General features: G+C 41.9%; 2 protein-coding genes and 1 long non-coding RNA gene across 4 annotated transcripts in view; 1 reads left to right on the top strand and 2 right to left on the bottom strand.

The window, feature by feature from the left end:
- Window positions 1-478, bottom strand: part of LOC148888200 (uncharacterized) — a 38,047-nt gene extending 37,569 nt beyond the window's left edge. For both annotated transcript variants that reach the window (XR_016117173.1, XR_016117171.1), the window contains exon 1: window positions 399-478. This is a non-coding gene — a long non-coding RNA (uncharacterized LOC148888200). The remainder of the gene's footprint in view (window positions 1-398) is intronic.
- Window positions 479-4,200: 3,722 nt separating this feature from the next.
- Window positions 4,201-12,893, top strand: ccnl1a (cyclin L1a). Its single transcript, XM_089014629.1, has 10 exons — window positions 4,201-4,513; window positions 4,718-4,792; window positions 5,046-5,155; window positions 7,027-7,147; window positions 7,240-7,304; window positions 9,646-9,745; window positions 9,867-9,971; window positions 11,163-11,416; window positions 11,577-11,675; window positions 11,756-12,893. The coding sequence occupies exons 1-10, from the start codon at window positions 4,274-4,276 to the stop codon at window positions 12,222-12,224; spliced, it is 1,638 nt and encodes a 545-aa protein (XP_088870755.1). The 5' UTR covers window positions 4,201-4,273; the 3' UTR covers window positions 12,225-12,893.
- Window positions 12,894-13,502: 609 nt separating this feature from the next.
- veph1 (ventricular zone expressed PH domain-containing 1) overlaps window positions 13,503-19,453 on the bottom strand; it is a 34,465-nt gene continuing 28,514 nt past the window's right edge. The window contains exons 13-15 of the mRNA XM_089014631.1: window positions 18,786-18,922; window positions 16,360-16,413; window positions 13,503-16,274 (exon numbers count right to left, since the gene is read on the bottom strand). Of these exons, the coding sequence (XP_088870757.1) occupies window positions 16,092-16,274; window positions 16,360-16,413; window positions 18,786-18,922 (374 nt within the window). The 3' untranslated portion in view covers window positions 13,503-16,091. The remainder of the gene's footprint in view (window positions 16,275-16,359; window positions 16,414-18,785; window positions 18,923-19,453) is intronic.

A 19,453-nucleotide genomic window follows, 5' to 3' on the forward strand; every position in this document is an offset into this window, starting at 1 on the left:
TGTGCTGTATATGGAAGATATAAAATGCAAATTCATCATCTGGATTGATTTTAAAATTGGGGACATTTTCTCCCCTTTCTCCTAAAACTCCTAAAAAGTCTGTGTCATGATCTAACAGAGCATTTTTGTCTATCCTGGGTTTCCCAAACGAAGCACGTATTGTATTCACGCTTTGTGGAAGTAAAGTGCAAAGTTATTTTAGCGACCATCCAATTTTTGCCATCTGAAAGTCTCGAAAGGGAAGAAAAACAAGATGGAGCATGCTCCAGGTGGATTCTTATGAGGCCATAAAACCCCACAAATTCTTTCAACCAGCCCACAAAGAAAGGTTTCAATATGTAATGGATAGCACAACTCTATTTACATCCCATCAACGGGCACCGTGGATTTACGCATACCTGCTGATATGTCCTGCTGTCTCCCTGTCCACAGATTGTTGCCTTCATTTTGCTTTGTCTGGTTGTCGTCTGGGGACAACAACAACTTTCGCACAGAGGGAGATGAGGTGGCGCTGTTATATAATGCACCGCGTTTCAACGCATCATCGGGATTCCCCTCAAATCAAGGAACAGATGTTGACGTGGTCAAGTCCATATGCTGTTATGACACAAACATAATGTGTGTATACATACACGAATCCGACTGATTTACAAGACATGATGTCGTGCTGTATCATATTTGATCTGTGATTTGTCATGATAGGTTTAAGGAAAATGGATTTTGCAACAAACTGGAAAATCTGTCTTTTATTACAGCATTGAATAAAGCAATGTGCAACACTCAAGACCGATCAACAATATCAACTTCACAGTCAGTTAGCGCGGGGTTGCCATTGTAATGAGATCCTCTTCTCCATATAACAAGCCAGTGTAAGAAACAATACAGTAGTCTCGTTATATCGATATTCAAGGGAGTCCGAAAAAATATCGATATAACCGGGACTATCGATATATCCGACCCTGTTTCCATGTAATTTTCTCCGTGCGTGCATAAAAATAGTATCGATATAACCGGGACTATCGATATATCCGATATCGATATAAAGAGACTTTACTGTAGTTAGATTCTGGCTTTAAGTACGCATGCAGTACAGCAGGCCATATTGGCAAAGTAAGCCAGTAAGCAACATTCATGATTCATATTGGTGTGAAACGCATGTAGCATTATGAGAAAAATATGACCTGTAGCGACATTAATATTTCTAACAAGCTGTCGCATGATAAGTTTTACTTCATACTCACGATTACTATTGCTTTAGTGATAAAATTGGCATGCAATTGGCCATGTTTGCATCTCGATATCTTGATCACTATACACGCATGCATACACACGCACACACAAACACACATATACACAAACACACACAAACACAGGCACACGGATGACTGGTGTGCGTTTGTATACACAACTCCTGTAAGCTCTTGTTCGTCATGCGGTGTCCCCTGAATACCTTCATCCCACTTCATTATGGTTCTCTCTGCCGGAATTTTGCCATCCCGTAAGTCCTCCCACACTATGTAATTAAAGTCACCCAGGCAACGGGAGAAAGAATGCTGAGTATTCTTGTTGTTGTGGTAACTGCGTAAGTGCGAGAGTGTGGAGATGCTGGTCGTAGGTGTTGGTTAATAATGGAGACAATGAAGCCTCAGTCTGCCACCTCATGCAGTGTGCTAATGAAAGTGATAAAATAAGCACACGCATGTGTACACACTGTGTCCGTGCGTGTTATTCCATAACTTTTGTGTAATTTGGGCCAACATGCAACTGCGTCAAAAAGACCCAATTATGTACATCAATGGAAGATCTAACCGATACCACCCCTACAGGATTGCAAACACCCAACGCCTCACCTCAATTGTCTATAGTGTGTTTTAAGCATTACATAGTCACATAATTGTGATGGCAACATGCCAAAAATAACTCAATGTTTGATCATATGTTAATCTAGGTTTTGTTTATAACATACTGGGGTGGGGGTGAGTACTGTTTTGTTATTCAGTTGCTTGTTTTATTGGAAACTGTCACCCGGCCTTTTATTTTCAATATATATTGTCCTCTATAATGTTACGGATGAGATGGAGCCTTACACAGCTGAGGGGGGAAAAGAAACATGACACGCCTTGGAAAGGTTGTCATCAATCAGAGGGAACATATAGACAATTATAGTCACGTTATTGAATCGACGCTCAAACTAGCATGAATTGTATTAAGAAAAACAACAAGTAACCAGAGAAACCCAGTGCGAACACAGAGGAAGTCACTGTTTACTTTAGGGGGTATGTGACAAACCACGTTTGAACCTGTAACCAATACAATATTTTGAATCCAATAGTTTGTTCATGCTGCAATAAAAATACAATGTTGGTTTGTACTTCCCTCTGCTGTTTCTCCAGAACAACTGCAACGCACCGGGCTGCACCATGTATAAAATCGTAGTCCATTGAACATGCCATCCGCTAAATCCTGTGACTGCAAAATGTCATTGAGAGTTTTGAAAGGTGCTTATAAATCAAATGTATTATTCATATTATTATTATTATACATTTATAAATTGTATTACTATCTGATAATTTTACTATAGATCCGCGTTGTATTGAATGCATGATGACAAAGATATAACAATATTGACTAACTCAACTATTGCATTAAACGTAACATTTTGAAATACTTTATTAAATTTCAATCAAAAACCTTTCTTGACTTTATATGTTGATATTGTGTGTGCGTGCATTGTGTCCACAAGAGCAGGAAAGAACATAGGCGGATGGATATGTACCAGAGCTAAAAGGAAAAAGTCTCTAACTTCCCGTAACTAACGTCATTTGAGCAGTTGGGACCTCCGCTTCCCTCGGTTTAAATTTGTATGTTACCGGAACAGCAAATACGTCGTTTTTTACGGATTCGCTGTCCATTATTTATATTCGCTGTCCATTATTTGACCGCAATACTATTTGTGTCGCGTATGTGTGTGTGCTGCTGCACAGATATCACGTAGTATATAGTTGGGCGCATTCAGAAATTCAATAATACATAAACGGATTGCAGCCACTCCAGGGAGAAAACATGAAACTGTTGTTAGAAACATCGATGAGAAGGTTTCTTCAGCCGTCATCTGTACAAAAGTGAAGGTTTCGGACGTTTCGCCTCCTATCCAAGAGGCTTCGTCAGCGAACTAAAGTCTGACTGGTCGTTTCGGCCCCATTTATATATCCCTAATGTCCAGACATGGTGGAGCCGGACACAGCTATGATAGGTCCCTACTCTCAGGTTGGGGGGGGCAAGGGACCCCTCCCTGTGGCCCCACTGATTGTTCCTATCGAGTAAGTGTCATCCGTCGTCTGCGCATGAACGTCTGCGCCCTCGGGACCCGACTAAGAGGTCCCTCGGGGTAACTCAATCAGTGGGGATATATAAATGGGGCCGATACGACCAGTCAGACTTTAGTTCGCTGACGAAGCCTCTTGGATAGGAGGCGAAACGTCCGAAACCTTCACTTTTGTACAGATGACAGCTGAAGAAACCTTCTCATCGATGGACCACTCCTGTACGACTGAGAGCTTACACAGACGTGTTGTTAGAAACAAGAAAACGTTCATGAAAAAAACATGAAAATTACGACATTAAACATGAAAAGCACAAATGCGACGAAGACGACCTCAGGCAGGACTGCTTAATTTCTTTCACAAGCTTTACTGCTTTTCTGTGAATGCAATTGTTATGGGACTAAAAGATGGATTTTCAGAATATCGATGAGAAGGTTTCTTCAGCCGTCATCTGTACTTTTTTGAAGGTGTCGGACATTTCGCCTCCCAGACGTATTTTCAGAATATGTAAAAAAAAAATCGCGTTTTCCCCAGATTTATTCATGCACGGAGGAATAACATACCGGTAAGTGTATTTTTACTCTCACTCTCTCTGTCTCTCTGTCTCTCTCTCTCTCTCTCTCTCTCTCTCTCTCTCTCTCTCTCTCTCTCTCTCTCTCTCTCTCTCTCTCTCTCTCTCTCTCTCTCTCTCTTTCGTATACAGTACAGTAATGCAAATACAGTATATTTGTTTTATTTAAAATACTGTTTTGGGTTGTGTGGCAGCTCTTTGGTGAGCGTATTTTTTTGTTGCCTTAACGTACTTTTAATTTAAAACTACTTTTCGTCTCGGAGGTACACTAACGTGTGCAAACGCACAGCTTTGTGACGTCACTATCTGATTCCAGTATCCTGTTCCGTTTCGTAGCTGACTGATCGCCTAGGCCGTCATCGTTATTTCCCGAAAGAAGATGGCCGCAGGACCCCTTTCGGTGTCGTCAACCGCATCGACTACCAACGATGGCATTCTCATCGGTGATAAAGTTTACTCCGAAGTTTACCTCGCGATCGACAACTCTCTCATACCAGAGGACAGACTCTCTCCGACGCCGTCAATGCTCGACGGCCTCGACCTCCACACCGAGACCGACCTTCGCATCCTGGGATGTGAGCTGATTCAGTCGGCAGGCATCCTTCTCCGTTTGCCCCAGGTTAATATCCTCAAGTCCCTTGAAAGCGTGATTTGCAGATCAATGGTAGTTGGTAAACAAATGGGCGATGGCCTGTTAGCGGTTAGCTGCTAGTTTGCTATGTCGCTGGCGTGGTGGAATCAAAATGGCGTCGGCCCATTGTGCTCTTTCGAGGGAAAGCATTAAAAATAAACGTATTGCATCCCCCCCCCCCCCCCCCCACAGGTGGCAATGGCAACTGGGCAGGTGCTTTTTCATCGATTTTTTTATTCCAAGTCCTTCGTCAAGCATAGTTTCGAGGTAAGTTTCCGGGCTGCTGTTGCGGTCTCTTGCTAGCGTGTCGTCGGTGGAACGTTGGCGGGCGCCATGTTGGACACTTTCAAACGCTGCTTATTCCTCCTTATCTGATCCAATAATTCTTAACTCCTCATTTAAAAACATGCTAGCTTTTAAAATCTACGACGCCGTTGTAGTCTTCTTGTATTTTTGTGGTGTTTTTATCTCAGTTTCTACGACCCCTTTCTTGCAACCCTGTGCTTCATTTTGTATTTAGATTGTTGCAATGGCATGTATTAACTTGGCCTCCAAGATTGAAGAAGCACCCAGGCGAATAAGAGATGTCATCAACGTGTTTCATCACCTCAAGCAGATTAGAGTGAAAAAGTAAGTATATGTGCTTTTGACACGTTCCTCTTGTTAAAAATCTATTTCATGGTTGAACATGTTTTAGTCTAGGGCTGAACGATTATGGGAAAAATGCTAAGGAAGCCGTATGGTGCATTTAGGGTATTTTCATAACATTGGAAATCCCCTTGTGCACATTGGTCAATTTTTTTCCCCATCCCTTAACGATTTCAAAGAAATCGAAGCTTAAATCTAAATGATAACGTTTGATTGATCGTCCAGCCGTGTTTCAGTTCCTCTTCACAAGCAAGTGTGATATTTTTGTGTGTGTGAGTGTTACTCAACAAAAGTGCCCTTCTTTTTCCCTTGTATTTTTAAAGTGTTTGCACCTATCACTTTTCCCCTCACAAGAGTACATTTGCATATGTAAAACATATATTATGACTGCCACTTATAAAACAAACACTGAAGATCCTCATAGGTCATAACGACACTGCTTTGGCAGTGTGAGCGTTTAGTTTTGATTAGAAGTGTACATGGCAGCACTATCAGACCTTGGCATTAACTTGGCTTCTTTTTTCCCTTGCAACCAACTAACAGCGACCAGCTACATTTACCAAAGCCTGGGTGATGTGGAATGGTACGTAAGATGAAGCAGTCGGCATGACAACCATGATCCAAGGGGGCCTATCTCCTCGCCCAGGCCCCTTCCTGTGGGAGATGCCCGTGGTCTGCGCCACCTCGGGGCACTGGGATCGGGGATGACAGGTTGGCTGGAGGTCCTTGGCCCCCTGGGCACCTTGAAGACTTCTGTGGTTCAGTCTAAGCTTTGAGTATCTGTCCGTCAATCTGCAGACTGCTGGGTAATGTAGTTCTCTCTTGACTACTGCTCACCATGCATTTTGATAGTGTGATGAGTGCAAAAGCCCATTCACTCGCTGTCGCCTGCGGCTGTTTTCGAAATATCATCTTGTTCGTTGCCAAAAATGACCCATATTATTGTGGTGTAGGTAATAACAACTTGGATTACATATCTACGTACACATCGTGAGCACTGTTGTTTGTTGTCCAATGACTTAAGCATGGGAGTACTTGAAAACGCTCCGTCGAGCATCTGTTTTTGTTAATTTCTCACAATTTGTTAAGATTCATCACTTGAAGTTGGAGTCACAGTCTAAAGTGGTTATCCACATAGTTTATAGATATCCCATTACGAGACTCAGTAATTTACTTTTGAATTGTTCCTTCTCAAACATTTCAATGGCATTGCTAAAATTCATTTTTCACCTCACGTATTGTTTGTTTGACTCCTTTGATTAACCTATGTTAACATTCCACAACCGAGCCAACGTAATGTGCTATAACTGGGCAATTCTGATCACTTTTTAAAAAAGAAAGTCTTTTTCCAGCCTTTGAAAAAACATTAACCCGAAGTACCGAAACATTTTTGTTTTCTCACGTAGGCCGCCTGCCGCCGCCCGGTTCCAAACTGACCCATGGCCAGGCTGGTTGGGGACCACTATTATGTGGTCTTCCTAAATATTTTCTCATTGTCCATTTGCCCATTTGAGGGGGATTGTCATCAACCCTCCAGATGATTTTAAGATGTTAGCAGTCATAAGGAATTTATGGGTTTTAGATATTGTGTGCAACGACCATGGATGATATTTCAATGGTGTGACGGGCTTTGACTTGAGTTTGACAGCTACAGATCCTCTAGACTTACAGAACCACAGGAGTCCTCAAACCCCAGCAGACAGTTAGGCATGCAGTTAATAAATCCGCTGAGTTGGTTGGAATAGAAAAAAGAACACTTAAGAGTACATTGAAACAGAAGGGTTCTTTTTTGGTGGTTTTGAGGTTCTCCAAAGAAGGAACCGATCTTTTATTTTGATTCCATTGTAAACTAGGACCCCGAGTTCATTGATACTTGATCAGAACTACATAAATACCAAAAATCAAGTCATCAAAGCTGAGCGGCGAATACTCAAGGAGCTGGGCTTCTGTGTACACGTCAAGCATCCACACAAGGTGAGGTTACACCCCGATGCAGGTGTTGTACTACTCTTGCAGTCATCCCTCCATGATAACAAATTGTGAAACGTTTTTCCCCTCATATCCAGATCATAGTCATGTACTTGCAAGTTCTGGAGTGTGAAAAGAACCAAACTCTGGTCCAGACTGCCTGGTAAGTTTTGTATTTTGTTTTCCATCTCACCTTCGGCTACTTTCCTCTCTTGTGTCAGAGAACAAGTTTCAGCAGACAGACACACAACCTGGGCTAAAGATGGATGGATGGATTTGCCTTTATTAGTCTCACAGTGGAGAAATTTACATTTCACAGCAGCAAAGTAATGAAAGTAGAAAAACAAAATCGCTCATAAAGATGAATCTTTTAAATGCTTAAAAGGCAACCAATTTGGGTGAAACACTGTATCTTCCAGCAATGCTAATTGACCATCATTGTAAAACAGTTTACTCCCATTTGATCCGGTTCACGTACCGCCGGCCTTTGTATTTTAGCACCCATGTGACGTGTCTCACACGCGTGCCTGTATGTGCTGTAAAAATGTTACTGGTGTCAGGGAGCGTGATTTAACTTTGTCCTTTCTCTCTACTCTTTGATTAAAGGGTAGTCCGTGCTGGTAAGTCACATAAAGAACCTCTGAACTCTGCCTCCTCCAACCACATGACCTCAGGAAGCCTCCCCCCTTTGGCTGGCAGCCAGTCCCAATGCTGAGACTCGTTGCGGGGGGGCCTTTCCCAACAGCCTACATCGTCTTATTTTCTCTTGGCTCTTCACAAGGATTTGTATTTTTGTTTTTTTGTGCCAAGGCTTTCAGGAATCACATTCTAGTTTACTTTTAAGCATATTGAGCACAATTATTTTTTTGGAGCAGGTAATTTTTTTAAACAGTATTAGTGTGTCATGTCCCCGACTGACGTGTTGTCCAGACATGTCTGTTTTGCAGGCGGATCCAGTTCTCAGGTTTTGCCTCCCAGGACCCTTCTTGCTTCACATCAGACACAATTCAAGTTGGCATGTTGTCTTGTTGGCATAATTTTTCCATGCTGAGCCATTCAAGTATCTTGTGGCTCATATTCAATGATCCGTAAACCCTGAGCCCTGTGAAATAACGCTGTTAATTAAACGAGTAAACCACATGTTTCATATGCACCGGGCTAACATTGCAAAGATTTTTTTTTTTCTTTGTATTTTTGCCTGGCCAAGCATTCAGATTTTGTGAGGGTTGTTTGTCGAGTTCTTTGAGTTTCTTTTTTACCATGTGGATCCCCTTTTTTTCATTTTTCCCCCATTTTGCTTGCCTCCCAATGACATTGATTACCCATGTTTTTGCCCAATATACATTCCATTTTTTAATGTCACCACATTTACTCAATCCATTGAAAATTCAATGTCCCGGCTTTTTTTGCACAGCAATTTCACTCAATCAAAGCAACAATCGTTAGTCTTGTGGAGAAGTGTCTTGTTGGATAATACAATATGGCGACAGTTTGGCCTCAAGCTTGCACACTGCTGGCTTCCCCAAAAGTAGCTGCCTTCTGCGCATGTCGACCTTAAATGTTTTTTGGCTTCCATGTCCCTTCAGATCTAAAAATCTGATTGTGGCAACTAGTGTAGGTACTTTATTTTTTTTCATCTCACTGTGTGCATGTTTCCCATGGCATGTCATCGTCTCAACTGGTCATGTCAGGGTGGAAGGCTTTCAGACGAAACTTGTGACAAACAATACTCCCTAAGGATGCCCAGAGAGAAATGGACAAAGTTAAACATTACCTATTCTACAAAAGTCTTGCATATATCCCATCTTGTGGGCGATTGTTAGCTTTCATTCAGCTTCTGCTATACAAAATGGTACCTCAAATTTGACTTTCTGAATGTTTTCCATAAAGATATCTCGTATAGAAACATTCATTCCAGAGTAAATGTACTATCGACATCTCATTCAATTGTAGTAATTCGTAACACAAGGGTCCGATTATGGAGGAAAATACATTTGTGTCATTGGCAACTGGCCAACGACAATTTGAAATTTTAGTAATCTCTAACGGCAGTCGATGCTTCTCATAACAGCCAAATCAAAGGCTGCTGTTCAAAAAACAAGCTTCAGCAAGCCAATGTAAACCTTGCTTAACAACTTGACAAAATATTTCTGATCACTCGTCCATGACTGCCCGTTTTGACCTTCATGACACCTAATTTTACTCATTGAAGTACCTTAAATGAGTGCCATAAGTGCTTTGATATAGACCTTGTGGTGACGACTCAAAAAAACAGTCACAGTTCCTTTTCAGGTATCAGAAATTAGTCCTCCGTGATGTGGGATGTCTCCCCTAAATATCAAATATTCAAACTAGATTTTGCATCTGACTAGCTTGAAAGAATTTCTCCTTTGACGTACCACTGTAGTCTGCAGTAGTTTGGCAATGTCCGTCTTTGAAACTATGAAAGACGGTGGCTTTGTGTAGAGAAGATGCTATGTTTTGTTTGCTCTTTGTCTTTCAAGGAATTACATGAATGACAGCTTAAGGACAAACGTGTTTGTACGGTTCCAAGCCGAGACCATTGCCTGTGCCTGCATATTCCTTGCTGCCCGAGCTTTACAGGTGAGAGAATTAAAAATAGCATTGGGCCGTGTGCTTTGCGTCTTATCGATCTGAGAGCACAGATAAGCTAGTTTTTTTCCTCGCATCCTCAACACGCTCTGTAAAATTCTATTTCTCCCAGATCCCCCTGCCCTCCAAACCGCAGTGGTACATGCTGTTCGGCGCCAGTGACGATGACATTAAAGAAGTCTGCGTCACCACCCTTAAACTCTACACAAGGAAGAAGGTATGTTTATGCACGTACATCTTCTGCATTCAAGCACCAATCGCAGTGCATACCTGCAAACTACTCTGATTTTGCCATCATGAGTACGGTTTTCATTATCCCATTCTGGGTTACGGTTTTAATGAAAATTACGGTTTCCCCCCAATAAAACAGTCAAAAATCATAAAAATGGTGAATACCCAACGTTCATCCAAAACACGAGATCACAAAGGATAATATCTAAATTTTAGAACTGGCGATTGGCATAGTGTTAGCTTCCTTTTGATGGATTGCAAATGCACGTGCTATGAGTCTTTCCTGGAATCAGTAGTTTAAATCAGTTTTATCATTGTTATGAAATGGTGAGGGAAAAAGCAACAAAAAGTGTGAAATCTCAAAACAAGACTACAGTTGTTTCGTGAGGAATACTTCCAAGCAAGTAGGTAATGTTAATGTGGATGTCTTTCAAATTTCAGTTTGTTAATATTTTTGTCAACCCACAGGACTGCAGGTTAGATGTGCATATTTGAAGTTACTAACAATGTCTTACAATTCATTGTACTTTTCAAACAAGATTGATTATTAACTGTTTGGTTCATTGTAAAATATTTCTGTTTTGTTTTCTCAAAATAGTAGCAAACGTGATATTTTCATGATTGACAAGTTGAAATCTGGGGTTTTTTTTCACAAGTATATCTTTGACATTCATCAACATTTGTACGGTGTTTTTAACCTCATTTTAAGTAGCTGTAATGTTAAAAAATCGTTTGGCTTCATCCTGCGGTCCCTGCACCCCTTCGTATTATGAGGCTTTTCTGGTTTCAGAAGTTGGCAGGTATGCATTCACTGCATTGGATTGGATATGCCTTTATTAGTCTCGCAGTGGAGAATTTTACATTTCACAGCAGCAAAGTTATGAAAGAAGTAGAAAAACAAATTACACGAGCTGCTGGAAAGGTAGCCACTCTCACGGCGCCATCTTGAAGTCGAAAGAACAAAAAATAGATATGACAACACAAAGACACAGTCATTCATTCTTAAGCACGTTCTGTACCTTCTTTGTTACATGAAGCAGTTCTAGATAAAAGAGGAGAGGATCAAAGCATTCAACCACGAATTGCAGTGCTGCAAGCGGTGACAGATTGAGTGGAATTTCTCGGTATGCATATTCGATGCACAATCTGTTGACTGACAGCACAACTTGATCCGCAGCCCAACTACGAGCAACTGGAGAAGGAAGTGGACCGGAGGAAGATGTCCCTGGCCGAAGCTAAGCTCAAGGCAAAGGGGCTGAATCCGGACGGCACGCCGGCGCTGACCACTATGGGGGGCTTCTCACCTGCGTCGAAACCCTCTTCCCCAAATGTGGTCAAGGTGGAAGAGAAGTCCCCCAACAGCCAAACGGTCAAAGCTGTCAAGAAAGAGCCAGACAGTCGCACGCAGATGACCAAAAGTCCCCACAACGGGTAAGAAATGCTGTGACTCATGTACGTGACTGTAATTTCTAGCTATCTAAAAACTGATGGATTGGCAAATATGTTCATCGCTGTATGTTGCTAGCATAGATCAACAATGATACATTAGAATCAATTTCTTAACACTTAATTTTCCCTCTCTTTGGATCAGAATGAGGAAGGAGGCAAAGATCGGGAGGAATAGCCGGAGCGGCAGCCGTTCCCGATCTAGAACGCGTTCCCGTTCCAGAACGCGATCCCCTCGCAGACAGTAAGTCAATACAATATGTTGGGTCACGTGCCACCTCGGCGATGTTGCTCACCTTCCATCTTTTGCCGTTCCTCTTCCAGTTACAACAGCCGGCGCAGTCGCTCTGGGACATACAGTTCACGCTCGCGATCCCACAGCCGGAGTCCCTCGCCTCGGAGACATCCCCCCTCGCCTCTCCTCCCTCACCTCAAATCCAAGGCGGCCCACCACAGCAACAGTGACTCCAAGACCGGTGGACGCCATAATAACAATAACGGCGGCAGTGGCGGCCACCACAAGAGGAAACGTTCACGGTCGCGCTCTCGCACGCCGCTCAAAGCCAACAGGGAGCGAGACAGAGAAAGGGACAGGGACAGAGATCGCGCCGCCTTTGACGCATCATCCTCGAAGAAGCACAAACACGAGCGCGGAGCCGGACATCGAGGAGACAGACGAGACGGCGAGAGGTCGCGGTCATATGACAGGGACAGAGAGCGCGAGCGTGGTCACAAGGGCAAACATCACAGCAGTAGCAGCGGACATTCGGGACACGGAAGACACAGACGCTGACGCTCGCATTGGCGACGAGGCTTTTCCTAAATGTAAATAATTTCTGGAGTGCACAAGAGACAGCATTGACGTTTAGGATTCCTGATTTGTTTTCCGGGTTTTCCAAACATGTCCCTCATTTGACTCAAGAATGCTCATTTTCATACCTTTGTGGGAGCAGATGGAAAATTGTTTTGTTGCCAGAAGCCGCCACCCAGTTTGTCAAGTCCTCCGTTAATGTCACACACATGCTAACATTTAGCTTCAATGTGGACTGTGTGAGGACCCACCGACTGGCTTGGCGCAATGTCACGTCACATAGCATCACCTTGCATAACATCTCCCTGCCTGCCCGAGCTGATCGATTCACGTTACACGTCAAGTAGCAAAGCATCTATTTGCAGTGTAAAGTTGGGATTGATGTCCACTGGTATAAATGTCAATGCTTTAATTTTTTAAAGCCATCTGCACAGTGGATAGTTTGGATGAAAATGTCAAAAGCATTCAGTAAAGCGCAGAATTTTACAGGCAGCCCTTTTGTCTTGTTTGTTTTTTCTGAAAGACCGGTTATTTACATATTATGATGCAGACTTAATTTAAAGAAAAATTGGGGCTGTCAACTGGTTACAATGGTTTTAGTATACACAACTATTCATGTCCAATTTATATTCAATAAATGAGTAAAAATACTCCGTTGGTTATTTTCGTCCCTCCACTTCTACTGTGAGTTTTAAGAGGCTCCCCACACACACCAATTGATTTTAAATGCGGGTAGTTGAGTGCCTTGCACAAAGTGCAATACGTGAAATGCACGCCTGGGGGTGCAATAGCTTCCCAGGTTCCCTAGATGGGGTATGAAAGTCAGATTTTGGAACCAAAAAATGAAATACGCCATGTGATTGATTTGTCTTGTATTTGAAAAATGGTGCGGGATTTCAAACAACTCTGCTAAAATTTGCCTAAATTGTCCAGATACATTTTTTATTGCAGACTTTGATTTAGCTTTTAATGATTCATAGATGAACTACTCAGAAAAGGAAACATTGAGACATGCAGCGAATCAATAGTTCAAATGAAGAACAGGAAGACAATTTATGGACATTCATTACATGATTGTGTCATACAAAATAAATGTCACATTTTTGTGATGTATCAAAATACTATTTTGTACTTTTTTGTGAAAATTATTAAATGTGATGTTAAAATGGCCTTCCAAAAATGGGGACTTGGAAATTAGCTTCATTATGTTTCGCATCTTAACTCTGACCTTTCCTGCGTGGCGTTTTTGTGCTTCGCAATGTGACGAGACTAGCGGCTAATTGCTTCACCTAAAATGTACAACAGTCTACAGTTGTTCAAAGTTTTTGATAGTTAGAAAATCAAAACAAAATTTGAAAAGGAAAAAAACAATCATGGCTCATCACATTTGCAAGCTGTGCTGTGATGGCCGTCAATCTTTGCTGCTGTCAAATGTAAATTTCTCCACTGCGAGACTAATAAAGGCAAATCCAAATCCAATCCTTGTATATTATTTTCAGTTGGCGCCAAGTGGTGAAAAAATGTTTTAAAGCTGTTCATTGTTCATGGATAAATGTTATCAAATTAATTCGTGATTTTTTTTTACTGCTGAAAATGGCTAAATGAATCATGATGAAACCAAATTGGATTTCCTATTTGGCAGATGGGTCTTGAAGATCACTCCGACAATGAACAGATGACCACTGCAAAAAAAGGTCATCAATGCTTTCAACTCATATTTGCATTACTAGATGTGTGAAATGTGAATATTCGCTCCACTATGAGGCATTAGTTTTGCAATCACTGCAAAGCACCAAGTTTGGCTTTGGGATCGCAAAAAAATATCCCACTCCATACAGCGATTGCGAAAGAAAAGCAACTCGACCACTGTTCTGACACTAGAGTAAATTTCCATTATTCCACTATTTGGGCAAAAGCAATATGAGCTCTCTTTGGAACAAACAGAAAGTAGAAAAAGAAAATATCAACCGTTTCCGTACAATCACATCCAAATGTTGTAATATATACACATTGAAAGCATATTTTGACATTTGGAATAATAGGCTTTCCTTACAGGAAGGTGAAATGAAATAAGACACTCAAACCGCAAAATGTGGGATTTTGTCTCCATGGGGGGTCGGCAAAACGAGCCCACGTGCGGCCTGGTCCGTTCATGAAACAACGAGATGATCAAGAATTTCATCGAAAATCTTGCTTTCATTTTGTTGTTGCCCCACTAAAATTGGTTGATTTCAAAATTTCATTCTGTGATTAATCTGATTAAAACATGCATTAACTCATTCACTCCCATTCACACATGTATTCAGGATTTGAAAATATGACGTAGAGCGCCATTCCCGAATTTGTTCGAGTTTTGGTTTTTCTTGCGGGGGGTGCCGATAAAGCGCTGGTCAGATCTCTGGCAATGTGTTTTCCCTTCCACAAAGAGGCAACATTTGCCTTTTATTCTTGTTAGCGCTTTGTTCCAGCTTCAGCTGTTGTTAAAGCGCTATATCAACCATTATGTATGTATTGCATTGTATTTTGGACAGCTGTCCTCATTTCATGCTCATATAACTCCAGATTCATATCATATAGAAATTAACTGTTTTTCTGATGAAAGAAGAGAGTGAGGTTTCTTACTCTGCATTGAAATTTTATGTAATCCTAAAACTCAATATTGTGTGGGTCCTGGAATTCAAGTGGTAATGATAAAAACCCTGGCACTGGAGTGGACACATTTTTGCACATCGTCTGGCAGTTAATGAGCTAATCAGCTTTAAACCATTTGCCACTCAGACAATGTATCAAAATATTTGTGTAATTCATGCAGACCTTCCAAACACGAATTTATGGTTAATTAAAGGGCAGCCAACGTCACTGTTTTGTTTTTTTAACTGACATCAGAAAAACGTTTTATAGCATAACACAAAACACGCAGTATGATATTTTTAGTCAAATGCAAAACACCAATAAAAATGACTTAAAGTGTCCAAAATCGGCAAAAAATTGAGCTGTGAATTGGGCATTTTCAGAAAGTCCCGCCCCCAGTTCATGACGTCACGCCAAGACGTCTTGCATTGCTGGAGAATCAAAACAATGGCTTCAGATTCGGATAATATGCTTCCTTGGTACACATCCAGTTATGAATATGATTCAAATAGTTCTGAAGAGGAAAGCATACATGTTTGCCATCGATTAAAGAAGTCCTTCCGTGTCATTTTGAGGCATATGGACCGCAATGTAACGTCCCACAAAAGAGGCAGAAAAATGGCGACCAGCTCCTGTGAGGAATGAATCAGCCCGTTTCCGCAGGCTGATACATACCTTGCATGGAGCTTGGACTCCCTCTGCTGGCGGCTTTTGGATGTAACACAAGGGTTTAAAAAAAACAGTACAGCAAAATACATTGACGTGATGGAAAGACGCTACAATGCATATTTTTACGGTCAGGAGGCGGTCCTTTTCTGACGTCACGTGAGGACTCGTCACCAACTCAAAAACAAGACTTCCTGAATGTTCAGCGCAAGTCTTAAAACGTAAAATATAGCTATATGCGGTGGAATCTTATTAAAATATGGCCAGTAGAAGTCATTTGAAGCCATTTTACAAATTATGGACACAACTTGTCCGGAGACGTCGCTTGTCCTTTAAGTTCACGGCGTGTGTACACAATAAATATCATCATTACAAACATTTCAATTTAATCTCATGGGGAACAGAACTCTTCTTTGAGCCTCTTGATTTATGTATTTGTCATGAATAATTTGCATCCCTGAAAATATTACGTGCATCAACAACATGATCGCACTTCCAACTTTTTGATGAATGGGTGTTTTGTTTTGTTTTGTGTGTGTGTTTCCGGTGAGTTCACAGGTAGGTGGTGGCCTCTCTGTTCTCCCGTTCTCTGGCCTGAGCCACGGCCACGTTGATGCACTGCAGCCACTCTTCGGCATGCTTTTCATCTTGGGCCTTCAGCACGTATGTCTTATTGTCCGTGAAGATCTCGAAGGCTCGCGGGAGGCCTCGATCTCGCCGCTTCTTGGCCACCACCTGGCGGAGAAATAAGTCAGACTTCAGAGAAGTGGATTTAAGGGGCGTACTGATGAAATAGAAGATTGGTGCTGCTGAGGTTTACCTTGACGCTTTGTACTTTGGTCAGCTCAATTGGAATATCATCCAGCTCGTCTTTCTGTAAAGGAGCGGGAGGAGATAAATGGCATTGTCGTCATTTCCGCTTCACAACGACGCATCGCCGAACCGCTTCCCGGATGCTTAACCACACACACCGAATGATTTTACCCGACTGAATGTTGAAATGTGTTGTTGTGAAGCGCCTGCGGGGTTGGAAACACAATGTGACAAATATGCTCGTCAATGTGTCTGGAATTGTCGTGGGAGGGGGTGGTGGGGCAGATGCGCACTTGTCTTTTCTTGGAAAACCCAAAGTTGTGCGGCGATAACCGCATAACTCCACATTGCTTTTGTTGACTCGTGCTGTGGTCACCACCCTGGGTGGCCTCTTGGTGTTTACCAAGACGTACACTAAAGGAACCCATTCATGAGTTGCTTCACGGAACAGACAGACGGGGAAACGTCAGCAATTATTAATTCACCGCAACATTAGGTACAGCGGCTCCCAGGAGGTCCAAAGTCAAGAATCGGTCGCTTCAGAAAAAAATATTTCCAAATACACTAACCTAACTTTGGCTGTAGGGCGGGATAAACGGATTGCTAGTTAGCGTGACAGAAACATTGCGCATTGGATTGATATAAAAAAAAAATTGATCAAGAAAAACTACATTTATGAGTGGAACCAAATAACATTTTGTGGAATCTCACCATCCCCCATGTGGGATGAAGTTTCTCAACACTTGGGCAAGAGCTGACAAGGATAAAGTGAGAGCCGAGGGGGAAAAAAAAACAACATTGCCAGTTGTGACTGCTGCTAAAAAACAAATATGGCGTCGCTGTTAGGGTAATTATTAATGAAGCAGGAATTAAAAGTAAGAACAAAAAGATTGTTGAATCTTTGGTACGGCACAAAATGTAATTGCCGACCCACAGAGGGGCAGGCAGCCTGAGGGGAAGACGAAGAAGAGCTGTTTGGGAGAGCTTTTGTAAAGGCCGAAGGGACGTGATGTCATGACCGGAAGTAATAGTAGAAAACAGAAGTCCGAGAAAATAATACAATGTAAAGACGGACAGAATGTGATATCATAAAAGGATGTCTGAGAAAATAAAACGATGTTTAAGGAAATAGAAATATAGCAAATTGCCCAGTCGCCGTTTTGGAATGAAAACAAAATATGTATCACTCTTGGATAACCCTGCCATGGGGCCAAAACTCCAACACTGACCAGTGTGAGGATCATGGAGGAGGTTCAATTTTCCACTTGAAGAATTGAAGGGCACACACAGACAAACAATCATTGTTACTCACAGCTGGGGGCGATTTAAAGTGTTGCATTAAAGGACAACCGACATCACTTTTTTGTTTCTTAACTGACATCAGAAAAACGTTTTATAGAATCTAAAATACCCAAAACACGCAGTATGATATTTTTAGTCAAATGCAAAAAAACAATAAAAATGACTTAAAGTGTCCAAAATCTGCTAAAAATTGAGCTGTGAATTGGGCATTTTCAGAAAGTCCCGCCCCCAGTTCGTGACATCACGCCAAGACGTCTTGCATTGCTGGAGAATCAAAACAATGGCTTCAGATTCGGAGAATATGTTTTCTTGTTACACATCCAGTTATGAATATGATTCAAATAGTTCTGAAGAGGAAAGCACACATGTTTGCAATCGATTAAATAATTTATTCCGTGCCATTTTGAGGCAACATTGGGGGGAAATCAAAAAAGTATCACCAAAAAAGAGGCAGAAAATGGCGACCAAGCTCCGTGTGAGGAATTAATCAGTCCGTTTCCACAGGCTGATAAATTCCTTACATGGAGCTTTGTCGCCCTCTTCTGCCTCTTTTTGGTGCAAACAAGTACAGCAAAATGCATTGACGTGATGGAAGGACTGCTACAATGTGTCCTTTTTTTCGGTCAGGGGCGTCACCTTCAGTGACGTAGGGTGAGGACTCGTCATCAACTCAAAAACAAGACTCCCGGAATATTCAGCGCGAGTCTTAGAACGTAAAATATAGCTATATGCGGTGGAATCTTTGTAAAATACACTCAGTAGAAGTCATTTGAAGCCATTTTACAAATTATGGACACAACTTGTCCGGAGACGTCGGTTGTCCTTTAACCCGACATGCTTGTTTTTGGGATGTGGGAAGAAACCGGAGTACCTGGCGAAAACTTATGCAGGCATGAGAAGAACATAGAAACTTCATACAGGGAGGCTGGAGCAGGAACTGAACCCTAGACCTCCGTACTTAGACGTTGACATGGTAACCAATGGACAGGCCGCTAACACATGAGAACAAAAGGCACACCGATTGCTTATATGTTCATGTTCCCTTTGATGAAGCCTATTTTCTTGTTTGTCCTGGAGATATCTGCTTGCAGTTACGCTGGATGTGCGAATGTTGCATCATCACGAACGTACCGATTTGCCCCTCCGGAAGAGCAGCTGGTTTCCCGCCAAGGTGAAGTAGCGAGTCTTCCAGCGTTTGATAAACCTCCAGCGGACTTGTTTCTCCTTCAGCTTTCCTTCGATGAGAGGTTGACCTTCCTGATTCACACCTGGAGACGAATATCCAACAAGAACAGGAAGACATGATCTCATTGCTTCGCGTGATCATGGTGTAATACAGGGTGACCCAAAAAGATGCATCCTACTGAGACCCTCACTGCAGCAATGTTTTCTACCGAAAGAGGAGTGTGTAAAAGTGATTGACTACTTTGTCAGACGAGTACAGGTTTGCTTGCAACGAAATGGTGGACATTTGGAACACATCTTGGGAAAGCCATAAATTGACTAAATATTGACAGAAATAGCTGAAACTGGTGGATGGTCTTCCATAAACTGAATAATGTGTGCTTGTAATTTGAAATGAATAGGTTTTTAATCAAAGCCACAATTGAAATTTTCATGGGTACACATCTTTTTGGGTCTCCGTTGATCGATTTCTGATCTGATGGCGCTCGAGTAGGCAGCCGTCAGCAAGTACTCTCACGAGCCTTGCTTTTTTTTGTTGTTTTTGTGTTTTCTTTTGTCACTTTGTGTTGGTGTACGTCATATGGAATGGATACCGATTGTTTTTCCATCCATTC

Source organism: Hippocampus bargibanti, linkage group LG14 (assembly GCF_051943395.1).
Source record: "Hippocampus bargibanti isolate YZ-2025 linkage group LG14, ASM5194339v1, whole genome shotgun sequence".
NCBI classification, from domain to species: Eukaryota; Metazoa; Chordata; class Actinopteri; order Syngnathiformes; family Syngnathidae; genus Hippocampus; species Hippocampus bargibanti.